Source organism: Dendronephthya gigantea, unplaced genomic scaffold (assembly GCF_004324835.1).
Source record: "Dendronephthya gigantea isolate DGI-Jeju-01 unplaced genomic scaffold, DenGig_1.0 000020F, whole genome shotgun sequence".
In the NCBI taxonomy this organism is placed as follows: domain Eukaryota; kingdom Metazoa; phylum Cnidaria; class Anthozoa; order Malacalcyonacea; family Nephtheidae; genus Dendronephthya; species Dendronephthya gigantea.
Genome location: NW_021163030.1, coordinates 564,671 through 578,720, shown reverse-complemented (window position 1 = coordinate 578,720; position 14,050 = coordinate 564,671). Strand labels below are relative to the sequence as shown.

Here is a 14,050-nt window from a genome sequence, read left to right as displayed (position 1 = left end):
ATGAAAATGCACAGTTATCACACAGTTATCATACAGTTATACACCATCTTTGTTCTTTTAGCATAAATATATTTTCTACTGGAAGACTACGAGGTATATATATAACAACACACAAATATTTCTTCAACCTAAGACGACCTATATCGGCATAATAAGGTTTATTACCATGCAGCACAGGTGTATGCGTGTGGTGATTAAAATGATAATACGGCTGTAAGTTAATTTTATTGTTTGACAGTTTGACCCCATAAATACATCAGTACTCTATATGTATTCATTTCAATCAATGTTTAAAGTTAACAATAGATTTAAACTATATATAAATATAGTTCCTGTACTTAATTCTATCTACTCACGATGTTTGGTCGCTGGAATTTCGTTATATGATCGGAAATATGTGTAACTGACAACAGTATATAAGATTGACGTCATTCATCTCATTTTGATATTTTTTACTTAGCCTTGACTTTTCTGTGACTGCATCGGATCACTTGTGCAAGTGATTTGTTTAATATGAAGACGACAAGTTGATCGATTCATATGTTAACTGACATACAGAGAAAGCATAATTTGTCACGGAAAGATCAGAAACCAATCTTCAAGTTATGAAGATGAAAGATATAAGCACGTGAATTTCCTAATTTGTCTGAAATGAAAAGCTTTTGGCAATTCAACATGCATACGCAGTATATATAAAAATTAGTGAGTTAAACAAAAGTGGGTTTTTCTGCCATTATTGTGCCATACATGCAGGCCCATACTCGTTTCGTTTGAACCACCGCGCGGTTAGAAGAACCACTCAGAAGTAAATTGGATGAAATAAGGCATTTGGCAAAACAGAACATCTTAGATATACGAATACGATCAGGAAACATGTAGTGCATTTTGAAAAAAGCATTCGTCACAGGTCAAGTACTTTGCCCTGTGTACCCGAGATGCTCTGTTTCGCTCAAATTAATATATTTTGTATCAACTTCAACTGTATAGTTGACAGTTACAACACTACGATGGCAGTATCACTTTGATAACTTTTCAAATGATGGCAGTACAACAATTGTAGGACCATCCTTCCTTATGAAAGCAAGGGCAGAAAGATCACAGATGCCGCCGATCCCGTGCACACTTCGATATAGATCTTTATTTGTACACTAATAACTATTTACTCAAAATTGTTTCCTATATTAATTGAATTCACCGCAAATACTAAGTAAAAGTGCTCAAGTTGTTCCTGCATGGTTGATGAAACAATGTTGTGCTGCAGGCCTCGAAAATGTTGCTACATGCAGGCTTTAACACTAGTTGCTTCAACTTGATAAAAACCAATGTTCGCGAGGTGCAGAATAACATTGTCTCATGAACCGCTGGGAACAACTTAAGGTGGGCCTCGGGTACTACGAATTAGGATCATAGAGAGTGTCCCAGACTGTGAGTTAAAATTTTGTAAATAATACGTGCATACAACATAATCGTTAAAATTTCTATCTAGAACTTATCTATGTTTGTTGGCAATGATCAAACACGAAACAGCAGGTGAATGTTTATATCTGAGCAATGATGTAATAAGTACCAGTTTTGTTTAATAACTGTATCAAGAGATCTCACTGAGCCATACCAAGGATTTTGTAAATAAAACTCGTCGAAGTTAATATGGATTAAGTTCTCTAGGAGATAGATATGATGTCTAATCAGCGTTTTACGTTAGGGAAAAGGACATACACAGTCACATTTATCCTCTCATTACTTTTATTAGTTTGTATAGTACGGGTATTTACTGGAAGCAAGAAAGATACAAAATACGATGATCTTATAACGACTGGCGGTGCTATACGACGTTCACTTTCTTTTAGTATTCCTTCTGACAAAACAACAGTTTGTGAAAGTCAAGAATGCAAAGACATTGCAAAATACGTCAAGAGATCAATGAACACTTCAGTAGATCCTTGCTCTGATTTTTATCAATTTACCTGTGGCGGTTGGATCAAAAAGCATCCCATCCCGAAAACGTCCTCTACTTTTTCGACATTTGCGAAGCTCAACAGCCATGTCGAGAAAGCATTGAGGAAAATTATTGAAGACAAAACTGGAAAGCATGACAATGAATACAGTGAAAAGGCCAAAACCTTTTACAAGTCCTGTATGGATTTAAAAAGTATCGATACACTCGGTGCGCAACCTTTGATAGATTTAATTCGTGACGTTGGTTCATGTAAGTTATTTGATAATGAACATTGGGATGAAAAGAATTGGGATTTACAAGAAACCTTGCTGAAAGTTCAGAAAAAATATGCATCCGCTGGGGGTCCATTGTTCTCCATTCACGTTAGTAACGACCCTAGGAACAACCAAAAACATATTTTGGAGGTAAGTTATTTCAATTTTGTTTATTGCCAATATATTAGTGAATGCACTGATCTATATGATTCGGGACGCAATTACAGTCAAAAAGTATTCAGATGCAAAATATAATTACATATTGCAAGGCCAAATATAATATTATAATAATAATATTCATAATGTGGAGTAACAGTTCTTTTAGTTTCTTAGTAACTGTGAAGATCAGAAATAAATATTATAATATTCAATCGGCTTTGTTCAACCGTGAAATCTGACTGCACAATTTTAACGCATTGTTTAACTATATACATGCATGAATGGTGAATATCTGTTATTATGAAGATAAGATATATTTTCCAATCAACTGCTAGATATAGTTCGCACTTCTTTGAAAAATGACATGCGCCAAATTAAATGCAAACTTATACTGACTATGCTGTGTCTATTTATTGCATATCAATCCACTTACAAATCATTCGAATTAATCAATTGAATGCCTATACTTGAAAATGCTCTTGACTTTTAGATCAACTTCGCATAACAACTCAGCGGCCTAGCCTAAAATAGACAAAAACACTTCTCGACGTTTCGAAGCAACTCTCGGCCAGACGAAGGTGTTTTTTTCTATTTTATATGCCTATATTGTTATATCACATTTGATGTGAAGACGCTAGCTGCCCTGCACGCTGCTCTCCGGGTATTTTTGATGATCATATGACAATCAGATTCTTGTAGTTAGGTACGGCGAGATGCATTGCGTTTTATAATAAGTTATTAAGTATTTTATTCATATATCATTCAATAAATTATATGATATTTATAAACATATAAAGATTTCAAATCTTTGTGCCAGTTAATAACCGAAACAAATTTAAGAATTTGAAGAATGATCTTGGAAATCATAGTCATAAAAGAATCATATCTTTCATCATCTTTACATATAGTCTTATCTTTGAAGTAAATCTCTCTTGTTATTTTTATTTATTTAATTAAAAGTCAGTTAGTTTTATTATAGAGGTTTCGTAAACAAAGTTACAAGAACAAATAGAATTCTTACCCGTGATATGGCGTAAAAACGTGGATCATCTATGTTATAATGCAAATGTGCTTATCGTATAGCAAGGGGGAATTTCAGATAAGCGTTTTAAACCATTTTTGGAGATACCTGTCATTTTGATATTTTCTGTATCATAGAGAATTAAAACAAAGAGAATAATTTGTCTGGTTTTAATCAAATTATTTCCATATGTTCTTAGTCAGAAACGTGGGAACATGATTTCATGTGGAGTTAATGAGAGACTAACCACGCCTTCATTAAATATTTGCCCCATGCATTGAATTAACCTCAAGTAAATTTTTCCAGATCCGAGCTTATGTGCATGACATAATTTCATTTCCTCTATAGTAAAGTTTCAATTTAAGTTCTTGTCATTTGATGTTAAAACATTCTAAACCCACCATGCAATTACATGGACAAATGTATTTTTATATTTCTTTTTAAGTTCGTATTTTTTTGAAAACAGAAAAAGAAGGCCCACTAAATATTCGACGCCTAAAAAACGTGGTCTTAAAATCTTTTGATTCGTTGGAAAAATTAACATGGTTGCTATATCTATGAATGACATTATTTTAAAATATATCAATATGTTTAAACATTTGACATAAATCTACAACTTAATTAAATTTGTTTCTCCAAATTTGTGCATAAATTTCTAAAGTTTAGAGTAACGTGTGTTGTTACGATTGAAACTATATGTTTCAATCGTTATCTAAATTGGCAAATATATGGTAGGTAATCTGTCAACATGACGAGGAAAACTGTAAAACACATATTCAATAGACAGCTTCCTGAATTTTCTCTTTGCCATAGACTTTGGCAATGAAGACTACATTCCAGTAACATGTCAATACTCAATAGTTTACATTGCCCGTCTCATTTTCAAACTATTGTTTTTTGTTCTGCAACAAACTCAGGAAGTATTGTTTGGACAAAATCAACACGTTCATTTGGCCAAAGTCATAATATTAAGAATTATAAAGGAGCACAATATTAAGAATTATAAAGCACGACGTTTGCTGTTATGAGGCGAAGGCAAAAACGGGTAAAATATTGAAGAGGGAATTCTTTCAAAGCCGCCTTTGTATCATATGGTGTTACCCCAATGAGGAATGCAATTGTTTGTCAGTAATCAAGAAACAAGCATATTAAACAATACACATACATCAATGCATGTTTACGAGTATATTCCTTCTCAATCATTCAGTCTCGGCACGTGCAGGAGCATTTGGGATATCGTTTATCGAAGGTGAGACGTTCATACTTTATATGATCTTTGCCACGCTCTTTGTCGGATTAAAGATGAAAGAAGGCCGACATTGATTTGTTTCCCAAAAAGTTCTTAAAATATATATTTTTCTTACAGCAAGACACTTTTCACACCGCGCATGCGGATCCTTGTCTTCGTTTTTTTTAATGGATTTTACGAAGTTCTCCACAGAAAGATTGGAATTTTCTTTTTGTCACTCATCTTCAATAATTGACATTATATTGTCGCCGTTTATTGCTTCAGACGGATGACGTTGACAATTAATGTCGTCCCGCGTTTTTCCAGGCACGACATGCATTTTTTATCAAATAATCTGCACGAAATACATGCACGTAGACGAGTTTTTTTTGCCAAATTCTTGCCTTGAGGTATTTATTACCTGCATGCATATTATAGACCGAAAAATATGAAAAAATATTTAAGGTTTCTTCAAAATATTCACGTTATTGACGTTAGCTACACATAAACAAAAATATAAACATATATGCATGTTGACGTTTATTTAATTACAGACTCTCTCTATATGTATATAGCTCAGTATCGAAGTATACTTGCCTAATAAGGAAATGGTATGAAAATTTTTCTGTTCAAGAAATACAATCAACTTGTTCTTAGTTATAAAATAATAATAGTAAATAATAATTTGAGTAGTCTTGAAGAAGACAACTCATTACGCGATGAAGTCAAAACTCTCTTACCATGGCCAGACATACATTGACAATTATTCGACTGTCATCTTATATGAATGCTGCCTGTCTAATTCTTGAAATTTTTGGCCGAACTGAACAAAGTTAGAATATTTCGTTTCCGAAGTTAATAGGTTTTCTTGTATGAATCGTGAACTATTTTGCGTTATTTTTGCCACTATACCTAGGGTAAACAAGCACGGGCGTTATATGTATGCATGTCAGGCGCGTGTTCACACACCTTCAGCAGGTTAGATCATGTCGCGTGTGGGTGAAGAATGCAAAATATGTTTGAATGTTGGCGTGAAGTTTAACACATAGGAAATGCGGCTTCAAGTATCAATAGCTATATATACACACTTGACATTAATTGTTTGGTGTTAATGTTCATATTTCCTGTAAAGTTATTTTACTAAAACCTAAGTAGCGACTAGCGTGATGTTGAAAAAATAATAGCTACTGGTGCTTGAAAATGTCTTTTAGCACAGGCAACGTAATTATTTTATGAGGCTCAAAAAGAATATTATCACAAGTGAAAGACATGTTGAAAAGAGAAGAATACTTAGGCTTGAAAATGTCTTTTAGCACTGCATGAAAAAAACTCAACTCATTTTTCAAAAAAATTAGGTTAAAAAAAATTCATGATTTTCTTGATTCCTATATCTAGTTATGTTTAAGTAATGTAAGCTAATTTAAAAAAGGTTATCCTCAACAAACTATAGTATAGGGCGCAAATTCCAACCTTATATATAGTTACGCTGCATCGCGGCATTTCAATATATTTCAAGATAACAATCTCGTACACTGAAAGATGATAAAAAAATCGAAATTTACTGTTTATTTAAGGTAAGAACGGGTAAGAATGATGAGCTTGTGTTTAATTGGCAAAAGATCGCGGCTGGAAGGAAATTCATGCGGGAAACGGGGAATAGGCATGCGTCTGAAGTAAGGTCATTGGGTCAAAAATGAATAAACATGAAGTGTGGTTAATTGGAATCTGGAAAAGTAAATTTGTTACCAGCAAAAGTTTGTATTCTCGCCAAAATCGAGCTGAAGGCGAGGTTGAAGTCTATAGAGGAACTGTTTTCGGCTTTCCTGCTTATCATGCATACATCAACGACAATGCTTTGATATCTATAGATCTGAGAAATTGAATGTGGTTAATCCTATTTTTACAGCAATTGCGCGACAATACTTTAACTCTACAAATCTCATTAGCACACCAGTTTAAACAAACTTGTATTCAACGGAAAGATTATTTTCGGTTCAAGCAAACGATGACATATGCGCACGAAACATTCATGCATGTGCGGACAAATCGCTTTATTTCGCATTTCTAATTACTGCATATAATTAAAAAAGCTTGCTTTATTCTATGGTTTTTCATTTTAAATAAGATAATAGTTGAATATATTAGAATTTAGAAGTTCGAGAATGCAGTTGCATTACGAATGATATAATTAGCTATAACTGCATGTACTTGATGCATGGTCTGCGTCCTTACGATCGCGTTGAAATGTCTTTACGAACAACTTAATGATTGTGTTTATTTGCGACAGGAAATAATTCACCTCTTTTAAACTATCAAAGCTCTTAATGGATGTACTTACGAATTGTCGTTCTTCAATGTAAACATCTTGCACAGATTTATAAACGAAAATATCCTGTGTTAATATTGTTGATCATGAGTTATTTTTTGCACATTTGCACAACACCAATTAAGGTTTTGTTTGGAATATCCAGAGCTGCAAGCATCATAGCAGCTGTTAGATTCCTTTATTAAAACTTCAGCTGTATAATCGCGCTAAAACTCAAGATCATTCAAGTAGGGATTTATGTGTAATTATATTCTTAAATGAGTCTATTTTTAAAAGTAATTAAATTCAATGTAACATGTCAGCAATGTTCGAGTTGCTTCATGAGCATTTGTGCTTGAAAATAACTTGATTAAATTACTGTTTTATTAAAAATTAAGTGCATGGCCATCTAAATTTAGGTGGCAATTCTTTCTTCTGCATCTTTACATAATAACAGGACGATTCTGAAATATAATAGCTACCAACATAGGTTTCATAAAATGAATTATTTATCCAACCGAAAATAAATGCATGCATGCAGTATCTCAAACTATATCCAACTATAAGGCTAAGGCGTGAATATATGTTTCATATACGATTTAATTTTGGTTGCCTCATCTTGGAGAGGCCACAGATCGGATACATTAGAGCAGAAACCCTCCAGAATTTCGTGCAAGGAAAATGTATGCCTTTTCAAAGTGGTTATACCCTTCTGTTCTGAAATGAATTAAATCACTCTTTTTCATTTTATGCTCTTGAGTATATTACCATTCGTAAAGACGCTTCAAAGACGCTTCTGGGGTTTATCAAGTCGATAAAAGTTTCAGCTAATCTTCACGCATGCCTCGTGATGGGAAATAATTGATAATTTCTTCTCATTTAGATAGATCAGGCTGGTCCCAGTCTATCGAGAGAAGTCTATTTTGATAACAAAAAGGTAAACTGACGTTTTGTTAATATTTTGGTCTGGGTTTTGTGAAAACTATACTGAGCCTCGTTAAATTATCTAACAATAGAATTGTTATTGCTGCTTGAATTCCTCTAATAAATGGATATATACATATACTGCACGTCGCTTGAACTAGTCAGATTTACTTTTAGATCATCAAAGCATACACAGAATTTATAACTGATGTCGCTGTAGCGTTGGGAGCAAAACAGAAAGATGCCGAAACACAAGCAAAAGAGCTGGTTGATTTTGAGAAAAAACTGGCTAAGGTAGAAAAGTAGAGTATAATAATATTATCATCCCGTCATTGTTTGGCGATTACCATGCATAACCCTTCTCAATGCTATATCATTTAAAGTATAGTTATTTCTTATAAACTGCATGCGCAGTTATGAAAATAAAAAATGTATTCTATCTATCATAGCATGCAGAAATAACTAATGATAATATACAGGCAGATCATCTGCACGTCATATGTGTTTTTGCATGTCCACTATGACGAAGAAAATGACCATGACGATTTAAATTTTAGATTAGTGTTCCAAGCGCTGATAAAACAGACACTTGGTTTAAACAAATGACGATGAAGGAACTCGGTCATGAATTACCACAGGTTTGAATTTCTTTTCATCAAAGCATTTTCTGGGATTTTTGAAACTTTACATGCTATGCTACTTTACATGTAACAAAGCAGGATTATATTCTGACCAAAACTACCCCCGCTGCATGGCTACACTTACATTGTCCAACTTAATGTTTAGTTTCCGTGGAGAAAATATGTACAAGAAATCTTCAGTCATACAAATATTTCTGACGATGAGCCAGTTATTGTTCCAGCTCTTCCTTATCTAAAAAAATTCGGAGACATCACTAAACATACGTCGAAATCGTGAGTATTTATATGCAACATAATAATTTTGTTGAATGAATGCTATTTATTTGAGATGACAGGGAAAATACTCCGGAATATTCCAAAATTATTATGTAAATCAATTACCTACACTTTCCTTATAAAATTACCAGATTTATACCTGTGTATAATACTGATATAGTCTGATAGTAAATCTATAACTCAGTAAAGTAAAATCCTAAAAGGATTGGAAACTTGTGTTGTTAGCATTCTCTCCAACTACGTTGTCTGGAACGTGATTCAAGACGAGATTCCGAATCTTTCCAAGAAATTTCGTGACATTCGTAATAATTACAAGAACAAAGTGATGGGATCTCGTGGTCAAAAAAGAAGATGGAAAATATGTGTTTCGATGACTGATGACTTTCTAGGCGATGTTATTGGTGAAATTTATAGCAGGAAGCATTTTGATAAGGAAAAGAAAACTCTAGTATGTTGAATTTATACCTTCATCGGCTTCATATGCACAACCTAGCTACTCCACTTCTTTACAAGATCAAAACGGTCTCAACTATAAATACCGTAATTAACATGACTTATTTTGAATACAGTTAAACCGTCATAAGCCACAAGATTATCACTAAATATGTATCTTTTTATACAGGCGGAAAAAATGATAGTAAATATACGTGCTGCGTTTCAACAAAATGTTGATAGTCTTAAATGGATGGATGAGTCAACAATTGATGCCGTGCAAGATAAAGTAATGAAATAAACTAAAATAATTCCTGCGCTGACGCTGTAATAATTGATCATGTCTCACAATGTTTCATGCACAAACGATTTACAGTAAAAAATTATTTTCAACGCAGGGTGCTTCTAAACCAATTAATTTAATTTGGCATACGTTCATTTGTATCGTTTATTAATTTTTATTATAAAAATTGTTCAGTGCTGTATCATCGGCTGTTTCTGGCATTCTGCATAGAATCTAAACTCTAATAACCAGAAACTTGTGAAGAAAGAATGCACCAATTTTAATGTGTGCGATTTATTAAACTGCGTTCAATGGTTTTCACGACGTTGAACTGTAGTTAAATATAGTATATGATGTAATACATACTTGGATACAATCCCGTTTTCCATCGAATACAGTACACGTATGTTCATAACTTACGCAACCATTGGTTTAGCTAAATTTATTTCGCTATATAGGCCCATGCAATGCGTGATCAGGTTGGCTATCCCAATTACTATGATGATAAGAAGAAATTTATGAAAAGATTTAAAAAATATCAAAAGGTGTGTTGGCTATATTTTGTTTTGTTTGTTTTTTACTTGACATGCTTTCTGATGATAAGAGTGTGCTTTCCATTACAAAGTCAGGGTGAAGTGGTAGTAGTAGTAGTAATTCCGTCCAATAAAAAGGTTTCACCATCAGCACCACTGCAATATTTATCAAAAAAGCTCATTTTCAGTGCTTATTGATGCATATAAATTTTGTCCTGTTTATTGAATGGATGGTAGAACATCTTAAATTGTTATCTTCAGGTGATATTTAAAGCAAATACTTTATTTGCAAACAAGTTGGCGTTATTAAAGATGTCACATCAAAGAATGTTGAAAAAACTTAGGAAACCTGTGGATAAAGAGGAGTAAGATCGGAACATTTCTTAATCAAAATATTTGAACTAAAATAGGAACAAATGTTTAGGAATATCTAATTTACTTTTAGGTGGCCGTTAGATCCACAAACCATCAACGCTATGTACAGTTTTAATGAAAACCAAATGGGTAAATATTGATATTTGCATGTTTATATTATATGCATTAAATATACAAGCCTGAGAATGAATTACTTCAAATCTTAAAGGGTTCCGTTCTGCCTTTTGAAGGATGGTTTTAAGGTCTGTTCACGCATTAAATGAATTACATAACAAATAAAATAAATCAGTTATTGAATAAAGCAGTACTGAATTTGCCTTTAGCGGTTTTTCTGCCCATTACATACATTGCAAGTCAACAGACTAAAAAGCAACCATCAAAAATTAGTTAAATTCCACAAAATTGGATTGTGTAGCAATGACATCACTACCAGTAAAAAAATTAGCATAGAAAGAATAAATTGATTGTCTAACTCAATGTTTATATTTTTTAGATGTTTGTATGCGCAATAAAATCTTATTATAACACGATTATCTGTATTTTAGTAATTCCTGCTGGAATATTACAACCGCCTTTTTTCCATGGCGTCAAAGCTCCTAGGTAGAAATGATAATATATTTCTATTATTCATTTGTTCATTTGTGATGATCTCAACTGTCTAGCTATTACCAACTTAGACATTCATCTTTTCATGTTTCATTTATAGAGCAATGGTATATGGAGCTATTGGTGCCATTCTTGGCCACGAATTAACACATGGATTCGATAATACTGGTAAGTTACATATCCTAGGTTAATCATGCAGGTAAAGTTTAAAATTTGCGTATTATGAATATCGTAATAAAATAATTGTATTTTTATAATATTACTCAATAGGACGAAAATTCAATAAACACGGTGAACTAACGAAAAACTGGTGGAGTTCAGATGCTTTGAAACATTTTAAAAAAAGATCTGATTGCATTGAAAAACAATACAGTAATTATAAGGTTCGAGGAAAATATAAGGTAGGATTCAAAGATGGTGTATTCCTATAATGTCTCTTATACATGACTAGAAATGCTGAAGTTGTTCCTGATTCATGAAAACAACTTAGACTAAACATTATTGTGCTGGTATCTTTCTTCTATAGTTGAATGGAAAACTCACTTTAGGTGAAAACATCGCTGACAATGGTGGTTTCAGAGCTTCGCAAAAAGTATGTTCTCATTGTTTTCGATAATTTGTAAAAATTGCACGCCCCTTGAACGAAGGAAGTATTGATAGGTTCTTTTCATAATATAGTTATTTTTCTATAACCCAATTAACATTTCCATTTAATGTATTTACTTTGTTTGTAGGCGTATAAAACTTGGTTGATTGATCACAAAGAAAAAGTTCTACCTGGGCTGAAGTATACCAATGAACAATTATTCTATATTTCATTTGCGCAGGTAGAAATCTAAAAATATTATTTCAACTGCATGAATTAATCGTGGGCCAAAGTTGAGTTCAAAAATGTCAGGTCACGGTGTATCAGTTAATGATTTTAAAACCGAGTAGAGCTTGCAACCAAATGTAAGATGATTTTGATGTATTAAAATGAGTCATTAATGAAGAAGACTTTATGATAGCCGGGATTAAGCTACGCTTTGTTGAATCCGAGTAACTGGGCTAATGACATGTAAACAGTCTTAGCTGATAAATAGGCTTAGCTAATATTAAATTCATAGCATGAAGATGGCGAAAAATCGTCTGTTTGATCGCGAAGCGTTTTTCACGCATGCATCAACAGTGAAAACGTTTGGAAATACTGTTTTATTCTAAACGATTAGACTACTTCTTCTCGACTTCTATGATACGACACTTGATTCAGGCTTCACTCTCCTACGTCTTGATAATAATCCGCTCAGAGCAATTTTATCGTTACTCATCATGTGAATGGTTTTCAGGCATATTGCAGTAATAGTCGACCAACACAAGATTACTTGGCAACTCTGACTGATCCACACTCCGATGAAACCTTAAGGTAACTTATACTAAGTCATACATGAAGTAATGTAGAAAATTGATCGGCGCACTGGCCTCACCATCCATTATGAAAACTGTATTGTGATATATCATATACAGTGTATGGTGCCCTGACAAAACAACAACATCGATCACCCTACAAATCTACAAAGAACTTGTAGGCAATTAAAAAAATGCAGAAAATATTCTTAGCTGCAGAGTATTTGTAAACTGGTTTAACATTTTCTTTCAAAGCATGGTGAATATCGCTGCAAGAGATTTATTTATCAAGATAATGTTATACAGGCCGCGCTCTACAACGTTGTTTATTTTACCTCGAAATACTTTTAGACCAAATTTTGTAGCTTGTTTCGTGCTTCCATAGGTTCAGCATGTTCTTTAAAATAACTTATTTATTTAAAACGACTCACAGCTTTCACTTCCAGCAAACAACACAGCCGCCATTTTAAAAAACCCGCTCTGTGTTGTTGCACAATAATCTGAGTCGCTCGGACCAATCAGTGGCCAGAATTTTTGATGATCACATTTGTAATTATACCACAAATTAATTAGTCATTCCATGCAGTCTGAAATAAAATGCCATTATTTTGCCTTATTTTTATATCTGCTTTGTTGATCGGATTCTATATCTTTTAATAAAGGGTGAAGGGAGTCTTGTCAAATTCAAAAGAATTTGCGCGTGCATTTAAATGTCCTTTGGGAAGTCCAATGAATCCTAAAACAAAATGCGCAGTTTGGATCAATGATGATATAGTCAAAGATGAAACAAAGACTCATAAGAAATTACAACCCAAGAAGAAGAAGGAAAGAGATGAGAAAAAATTCAAAGCTGAAAAAACCACTTCTAACAATGTTAAGGCAGAGGCAGGGAAAGCGAAAAAAAAAAAGGAAAATATATCCGAACATCCCAAACAAAAGACTAAACACTAAAACTTTAGGATGTTAATATGTTCTTTTTTTGAATCGCTATGATCTTGAGATCTTGTTTATAGTTTGTTTATACTGATATCATTATTTGCAAAATACATAGTAATATCAGTATACATGTACATACTAAAGAAAACCGAATAGACCTTTCTTATAATGACGTCAAACGCAGAAAGTCTGATGATACACGGAATTTGATTGGCTCCACAAAACCACAGTATAAAGACATAATATATAGACAGTATGTCTATATACTGTGACAAAACTATCGAGCTAATCAAACTTCGTGTAAGATCAGACTTTCCGCGTTTGGCGACATTATGAAAAAGGTCTATTGCGCTTCAGTCAAGAGGCAATGCGTTTCGTTGAGTCAGAGTTTCCATTAGATGAATCATTCCAATAATTAGTTTAAACCACTACTTTATCCAATTTCGAAAGTCTTGAAAGTAAATTAGTAATAAGTACAAGTCTCTTGTTGAAGAGCCGACGCAAAGTAAGTTTATTTACGGTTATATAATCTTGTTCCACATTACCCTTTTTGCGTTCCTTCGTGGTTTTTTTAAAAAAGAAATTTTCAAGCTTTCAACATTTGAAAAAAAGGTAAATTATTGACTGATGTTTTGTCAACGGATCTTTTAATAACGCGGAAATTATTTACGAGTCATAAATGGTCAAAATCTAAAAGGTTAATATTTAGGCATACCAATATGCATCAGTCTAATGTT

The 14,050-nt window shown here is 33.2% G+C and overlaps 1 protein-coding gene across 1 annotated transcript; it reads left to right on the top strand.

Annotated features, from left to right (window-relative positions):
• The first annotated feature begins 1,597 nt into the window (after window positions 1-1,597).
• On the top strand, window positions 1,598-13,986 carry LOC114521354 (endothelin-converting enzyme homolog). The gene is made up of 17 exons (XM_028541770.1): window positions 1,598-2,361; window positions 7,808-7,861; window positions 8,026-8,142; window positions 8,406-8,486; window positions 8,635-8,762; window positions 8,991-9,213; window positions 9,388-9,486; window positions 9,939-10,025; window positions 10,275-10,378; window positions 10,459-10,517; window positions 10,934-10,988; window positions 11,095-11,162; window positions 11,265-11,395; window positions 11,521-11,586; window positions 11,729-11,821; window positions 12,320-12,396; window positions 13,040-13,986. The coding sequence occupies exons 1-17, from the start codon at window positions 1,675-1,677 to the stop codon at window positions 13,326-13,328; spliced, it is 2,418 nt and encodes an 805-aa protein (XP_028397571.1). The 5' UTR covers window positions 1,598-1,674; the 3' UTR covers window positions 13,329-13,986.
• The last annotated feature ends 64 nt before the right edge of the window (window positions 13,987-14,050 follow it).